Source organism: Artemia franciscana, unplaced genomic scaffold, assembly GCF_032884065.1.
Source record: "Artemia franciscana unplaced genomic scaffold, ASM3288406v1 PGA_scaffold_112, whole genome shotgun sequence".
Classification (NCBI taxonomy): domain Eukaryota; kingdom Metazoa; phylum Arthropoda; class Branchiopoda; order Anostraca; family Artemiidae; genus Artemia; species Artemia franciscana.
In genome coordinates, this window is record NW_027062613.1 from 28193 (window position 1) to 36742 (window position 8550).

Sequence of the window (8550 nt, forward strand, 5' to 3'; positions counted from 1 at the left end):
AAGAGATCAGTTCAGATCTCGTAGTATCAGCATCAACATACTGGCATCTCTCAGACAGAAATGACATGATCAGGTTATTAGCAGGTCCTCGAATACCGCAATTCTCAAGCTTTCTCCGTAAAATCTTATGACAGATTGTATCGAATGCCTTTTTTATGTCAATAAATATAGATGCTGGAATTTCACCTCGATCTAGAGCATCATGATTATATTGCGTGACCACTAGGATAGCTTGTTCCGTTGAATGGCTTTTCCGAAAACCGAACTGTGACTTACTAAAGTATTTGTGTTTTTCTAGGAAATTATTTACTCTCTTGTAAATGCACCGTTCAATAACTTTCTCAAACGCGGAAAGGATTTAAATAGGTCTATAATTACATGGGTCTTTAGGGTCTCCTCCTTTGTGCAGAACAATAACACGTGCAGATTTCAAACATGATGGGAACTTCTCGCTCCTGAAACAAATATTCACAATATGCACAAGGAGGTCAGCTACATTAGCAATAATTAGTTTTAACAGTCGGGTAGATGAACCGTCTATCCCTTCAGCTCCACCAGGTTTTAGAAGATTAACTATGTTTATCAGCTCTTCTTTTGAAGTCGGCGTTAAAAATAGAAAAGACAAAGAAGATGGAGGTAGGTAATCTTCAAACTTATTTCTTTGTTCAGAATTATTAGCAGCTACAGACTCATTTACCGTACGTATACCAACATTGGCAAAATGCTTATTAAACACGTTTGCTATACCAGGTCTATCAGACACCAGTTCAGGACCATGATTTATAGATTCAGGAAATTTAGACATTTTTTTGTTTCCAATAATTCCATGGATAATCTCCCAAGATTTTTTGGGGGAACCCGAAGCTTCTGCAAAAAGTTTCGTATAATGTGACGCTTTTGCTGCACGGATCACTTTAGTTAAATTGTTTTTATATAATCTGAATTTTTCCTTGTTATCTTCACTTGGGTTCTCTATTCGGATTTTATAAAGTTGATTTTTTATTTTAATTGATTGGACAATCCCTTTAGAGATCCAAGGTTTTCTTGGCTCTTGGCGTCTTGATTTCTTTGTTTTCGCAGGACACGCACGATCAAAAGCCTTTTCAAATTCTTGTATAAAATAATTAGTTGCTTGATCAACATCCTGATTATCCAAACACGGACTACGGTTAATATTATTTAATTGGTTTCTAAGAGATTCAATCGATTCTGCATCAAGCTTTCAAGTTTTCCGTTCAGGATGTTCTACTTTTGGCTTATCAAGTGTAACTTCTGAAAGGAAAAAAAAAGGATCAGAATCATCATGAATAATCACATTACATGTTTTCAGATCCAGGTTGGAGAATAAGTTATCAATTAAAGACGCGGTAGTGTCGCGAGTAGGGATACGGCATGCAGGAAGCATTCCAGTACTAAGGAATGAAGAAATAAATTCGTTTGCTAAGCTAGAATTATTTTGAGCTTGTTTGAGTTTAGACGGAGCAAGGAGGTCGATGTTAAAATCCCCCATAAATAGTAGTTTTTTATACCGGCTTAGCATGGAAGATAACAGTTTATCGAGAGATTCCAAAAATTTGGCTGGTAACCCACAAGGCGGTCTATATAACACACAGCAAAGCAGAGTTTAACTCTTAGTTTCATTTTCCACAAGGATAAATTCAAAAAGCATTACTTCATAAAGGTTATCAAAATCCGTAATAATTTTAGTTGCCAGTTCATGTTTAACAAACATACTAATACCACCGTGTTTCTGTGTTTCTCTGTTCTTAAATAAATGTTTATACCCATCTATACGAACGAGGGGGGCAGACAACTCAGAAAGGAATGTCTCACAAGCCCCAAAAATATCAACTCCGTGATTAGCAAGGAACAACGACAATTTATCAAGGCTTTTTAACAATCCCCTACAGTTAAGGGAAGCGATTCTTAAACTTCCAGGCGTAGGTCGGTATTTAGGGACTTTTTCCGGCAACAAATAATCATTTTCAGGGAGGTTATCAATAAAAAAATCACGATCATCATTACTATGGATTCCCAGCTTTGAAAAATGCTTTGCAAGATCCAGGGGACTTTTTTGGAGACGGAGTAGTTTTTTAGCGGTATTTCCCAACTCATTTAAATTAATAAATATAATGACTTAACAAAGAATGTGGGAGTTTGAATCTGGATGGATGGTTACTTACCCGAGACTGTGTACCAAACAGAAATACATGTGATGACACTGAAGAATAAGAACCAGGACAGAAACGGAACTTGATTATTTTTACTACTACTACTACTAGGTCTAGAAAAAAGCACAAAGAACGTTCAACAGAAACACCCATCACAGTTTTTTACTCAGTGCATTTACTTCAATTCAACAGCTTTTGTTGTCCTTTAAGATACATCAACATCATCGTATGCAATCCATTGATCATTGCTAGCATTTCTCATTTCCAACTTTAAAGACGAACCATTATGCTTAAGTCGAACGAATGCAAAAGACTTCGACTCGCGTATTTCTTTTGCTTTTGCCAGTAACAGGTTTCTTCGTGCGTTGAGTTCAGGAGGCAGGTCAGTGCATATCCGCATGCCCGATCCTTTTAGTTTCCCAACAGATTTTAGTACAGTTTGAACCTCCCATTCATTCAGGCATGAGAACATAACAGGCGGTGCTGCCTTTTGGGTGGAATTCGATGCACGAACAGACACATTATCGAGCCTTTGTTTAATTCGGAATAGCCTTGCTATCTTGGGGCTGTCTTCGAGACCAAGGTTGTTTTTCATGACTTCTTCGAAATTAGCTTGTAGAGTTTCGCCATGTTTTTCTTTCATTAGTCCGTGTAATATCAGGTTCAGCCTCCGATCTCGTACTTCTAGCTCCAAAAGTCTCTGGTTGGTCGAGTCAGTCGCTTTTATTTGAACATCTAGTGTAGATTGAAGCGCAGCGATTATTGTGTCCTTTTCTTCAATCTCAGACTTCAGTCTTATGATTTCCGATTTTAGCTGATTAAATTGCGACGCAATTTCCACAGATAACTGATCTTTTGTTGCTGTCTGACTCACTGAGACTGCAGATAGCCTGGAATCAAGTTTAGCGACGGCCTCCTTCAAAATCTTTTCCACGAATGCCTCTGTTTCCACCATTCTTTCTATAATTGCTGTTGAATTAGCTTAGAATGACATGAAACGAGACTTACTCGCAAGGGGGGCTTCTATCGGAATTCTAATATCGGAATTCTTCGCCACTGAATAATTAGTTAGTCTAATGAATAATTAGTCTCGCCACCTCTATCAGATGGTACCACCTCTATCGATTGCCTATAAATATCGGAATTCCTAATTATATTCTTACTGCTTGATTAATAAATGAAGTGTCTAATTTCTTGCTAAAAAACTAGTCAGACAGGTTTCGTAAGAGATCTTCGTTTGTTCAGAGATTGCAAAATTAGTTCATAAAAACTTGCCAAACAGCTTTGTTAAAATCCAGAAAAATGTTATTATTGAGTTGTTCACGGTACGAAATCTATTTGAAGACTGAAATCTATTTGAAGACTGAAACGGTGACTCACTTAATATTCCGAGCTTGTCTAAATATCATACAGCTGTCTATATGTACTATTTTCTCGTATATTTTTGAGAATAGTGGTAACAAGCTTATAGGTCAATAGTTCGTCATATCTTGCTTATTGACTGATTTGAACAGAGGTGGGACCTTTGCTTGCTTAAGCGCTTCAGGGAATGGACCAGCTTCAAGTGACAGGTTAACGAGGTAGAGAAGACATGGTAGTAGATACGGTGAAACTACTTTGAATGATTTCAGATTCAAACCGTCAATACCAGCAGCATTTGACTTTAAATTCTTCACAATGTTTGTTAATTCTTCAATTGACACTTTTTAAGTTGAAATGTATGATATTCACCTCGATTATCTTCAAAAAGCGTGTCACTTTTCTCTGGATCTCCGTGAGAAGTTTCTTCTCTCTACTTCAAAAACCAGAGAAGAATTTACCAAACTCGTCAGCAATCTGCTGCTTATAAGTGACTCTAACACCCTCGACAGTGATAGCATTTATTAGGCCATAGTGTTTACCTGTGCATTTAATCACGCCGTTAATGGTCTGGCAAGTGCCCCGCATATCATGTTTTTGTTCGTTGAATTTTTCGATGTAATATTGTTTTTTTGAACGTCTAAACTTATTCACTAAATTTGTTTGAAGAATATTTTCATTTTTTTCAGATTAGTCATTGAAACTTTTAAAGAAGAAAGTGTTAGGAGCATTTATAGCTTCAACAACTTCATCATCAATACAGGGTTTTAGGGGGATATCTTGTTCTTTTTTCCTAGTAAGTTTCAAGGGACAATCAGACTCAAATATAGAAGGAATTTTCTACTCCGTTCCATCCATATTGAAATGGATTGACAAAAAGATTTAATGGGACCTTAATTACTATGTTGAGACGTTTTGTAACAGATGATATAAATCAATGGGACAATGCTTCTTCATGTTTTTTTTGCATTTAAAGGAGTTCCACAGCCAGCTTCGTGGGTCCCACCATTTAGATTATTATATTAGACAAAGCCTAGGGGGGTATTATATATTTTAAAGGGAGCATAGAAACATGATTAGAAAAATTGAGAAACCGAGATAACACTAATGCTAGAACTGCGAATAAAATTGAATAAAGACTTACTAAGCAGGCACAGGGACAATATGCGGAAAAAATCAGTTTAGGTAAATCCACCCGCATATATGAATTCGTAGAAGGGGATGAAGTCCTTATATTAATACTCTACGACAATAATAAATTGGAAGTAATATGAAAAGGACAATTTAAGGTGAGAAAGAAAAAGTATTATGTAAATTATACAATAAAATTAGATGGAGCAAGAAAAAAAAAGGAAGTTTACCATGTAACTTTATTTAGAAAATTTAATACTGAGAATGAAAAGGAAAGCCACAAAGATCCGTTGAAGCACTTCCTAATGATTTTAATTTTATGAAATTACAAGAAAATCCCCCCAGTTATAATACACCCAGAAGAAACATATTTTAAATGCAATTGAATGACTTTCGTCAGAAACGCATCTGAGCCAACGTCAGAAATGCCAATGAAATAAGTTATTCAAGGAATTGCGGACGCATTAACATATCGAAACGGAGAAAAGGAGGATATGGTTCATAAAATACCAGTAAAAAAACAAATAAAATAATACCCATACTTAATGCAAGAAACTAATAGGCGGGACCGAATGCTTGATTTAGGGGTTATAGAACCATCATACTCAGGATATACAGCGCCAGTCGTATTAGTCCTGAAGAGGGATGGTTCCAATTGATTTTTTGTAGACTACACAAAACTGTATATTTTTTCGGAACCAGACGCCTATCATAAACCAGAAAAAAAGACAAAATTCTAGAGTTAGTTGGCTCCGCAAAATTAATATCGATTTTAGACTTGGGAAGTGGATATTAGCATGTAAAACTGCACCCTGAAGATTCAGCAAAAACTGCTTTTATTGCACTTTTTGGGTTTTACCAGTTAAGACATATGCCTTTTGGACTTTTGGGCACCGGTAACATTCTAAAGACTAGTTGACTATATCTTAAAATTGGTAACATATACAAAAGCCTACCTTGATGACACTACAGTTTTTATGAACTCGTTCAATGAAAATATAATCCATTTGAAACAAGTGTCGACCAAGCTCAAGAAAGCAGGACTAAACGTGATTAATGCTGGTTAATGCCGTCACAGACAGAGTACCTTGGACGCAAAATAGGGAACGATATTGTAACCCCGTTAATGTGGAAAAAAATTCGAAAAGCAGCAGTTCAAAATACAAAGAAAACAGTTCGGTCATTTTTGGCATTGGGGGGATATTACCAAAGATTTATCCAAGATTTCTAAACGAATTCTAAGCCTTTCATGGAGTCAAAAATAAAAACGTATCTTAGACCCCATAAAATAGACGAAAATTAAACATAATACATTTGATACGCTTAAAAACAGTCTTTGAAGTGAAATAATACAGAAAAATCCAGATTTCTATTGCGATTTTTGCTGCAAACTGACAGTTTAGATAACGAACTAGGGGCAAATTTATCTCGAGAATCTAAGGAAGGGGAGGATCCAATCATATTTATACCCAGAAGAGTGTCAAAAATAAAATTTATTTATAGTGAAACTAAAAAGGATTTTTTAATCCTTTTTTCAATGAAACCTAAATTCAATGAAACCAGATAACCAACGATTGGCAAACTCAGCCCTGTGCTAACAAGAATAATATTTCGAAATAAAAAATGAAGACAGGGAGAGATCACGGTAATGCGGATGGCCTGTCGCCTTTCAATATATATATATGTTTTTAACTACGTAAAACTTGCGAATATACAACATTCTTTGCTGTCCCATTGTCTGTGCATATCAAAAGAATGTCAGGTTTAACGACTCTTGAATATGCAACATATATTGGTCCATGAGAAAACAATCCGTATTCAGATCTATATCTCATGATTCTAATGATTGCCCTTGAGCTTTGTTGATGGTGATTGCTAATCGACGATTCCCTGTGTCGCCATCGTCATTTATATATCCCCCTGAGCCCCCCCCCGGCGTCCCTGTTGTAGTTGTGTCCCTGTGTCCCGGTCGTCATTTGTGTCCCAGTCTGTATATACATTCGTTTTTGAATTGGTCTTTTTTTAGGTTTTAGTTTTTTACCTTTTTCTTAGGTTTTTTTTTTCTTTTTTTAGTTTTGTTTTTCTCCTTTATTTTTCATTTTTTTCCGTTTTCATTTTATTTTCTTTTTTAGTTTTTGTAGCTTTTTAGCTTTTTTAGTTTTTTTATTAGTTTTTAGTTTTTTTCTTTTTAGTTTTATTGTAGTTTTTACCTTTTTTTTAGTTTTTAATTTTTTTTTACTTATGTCCTGGTCGTCATTTATACTCCCTGTGTCCCGGTCGTCATTTGTGTCCCGGTGCTTTGTTGATGGTGATTGCTAATCGAATATTCCTTGTGTCCCGGTCGTCTTTTATATTCCCTATGTGCCGGTGTCCCGGTCGTCATTTGTGTCCCGATGTCCCGGTCAGTAATTTCGTCAGTCAAAAACATAACGTCAGTCGACACAGAAACGTGACGTCACCTGACAGACAGATCCACAGACATACAACTTATTTTTATATATATATAGATATATTTATATATATTTACTCATATATATATATATATATATATATATATATATATATATATATATATAAATATATATATATATATATATATATATATATATATATATATATATATATATATATATATATATATATATATATATATATATATATATGTATATATATATATATATATATATATATATATATATATATATATATATATATATACATATATATATATATATATATATATATATATATATATATATATATATATATATATATATATATATATATATATATATATATATTACTCATTTAATTTTGAACTCATTGGGGGAAATCGAAAGGTATTGAATTTTGGGTTGGATAGAAAAAGCTTTGGATGGAATTTTAAATCAGTCCTATAAAATCTAAAGGAGACTTGGTCTCTTTTCTGGAGAGAAGCCCCTTCCAGGATCCATAAATGATAGATGACTGGCTGTACAAACAACTATTTGGTCATTTGTGACCCTCTTACCGAGATTTTGCTTCTCAGATCGGGAGTCCTTGGGTGATACTCTCTCCCATTCACTTCAATTTTACCCATAACACTGTCCAGTAGCAGCAGTATCCTAAGGTTGTTTTTTTGAAATCTCCGTGTCTAGTTTTAAGGCATTCATATCCTTGCTTTTAAGCACAGCCAGTAGGTGCATGCTACGTCAAAGGAAATGTTTTCTAATGGATACAGGCGTTTGTTAAATAATAAGAAATATTTTTCAAGAGATGCAAGTGTCTGTTGCGTAAAAGGGATTATTTACTTTGGTTGTTACATAATAGGTCTTGTTTATTTTGATTTGTTACTTATTAAGGTTTAGGGTGTTCCGTAATAGGGTGTTTCAGTGTAAAATAGTCAAGCAGGATTAATTTTTCTTTTTTCAAGGTATTTCAAAAAGGTTTTTTCAGAAATTTTTCTGCAAGATGCTTTTCAAGACAATGCGGGAGATTTTATAATACACCTTTTCCTCAAGACATTTTTCTTCATAATTTCAATTGTTGTTATGCAATAGGGGGTGTTTACTTTTATCAAGGATGACGCATTCTAACACGATTTGTTTTTCAGGTCTTCTTGGGGGACCTCTGCTTGTAAATGTTAAGGGAAGACACGTGCTGTGATACGTAATGATAATGCACACAGAAGTATTTACATAAATTCTTAAAAGATTTTTTTTTACTTACATGGTAATTTCCTCGGGGAACCATTATATTCTAAAGATTTACTATTCCTATTAGGATTTGAAAGGGTATTTCCATCCACGAAACAAATAATTGAAGAAAAAACGGGTTTAATTTTTCTTTATTCGGAGTATTTTTATTTTTTGTTAGTTAAAGTGTAGTTTTTATTTTATTTTGTTGTCAC

General features: G+C 34.5%; 1 protein-coding gene across 1 annotated transcript; it reads right to left on the bottom strand.

The window, feature by feature from the left end:
* Positions 1-358: 358 nt before the first annotated feature.
* LOC136041155 (uncharacterized) lies at positions 359-805 on the bottom strand. The gene has a single exon (XM_065725687.1). The coding sequence runs from the start codon at positions 803-805 to the stop codon at positions 359-361; it is 447 nt and encodes a 148-aa protein (XP_065581759.1).
* Between the last annotated feature and the right edge of the window lie 7745 nt (positions 806-8550).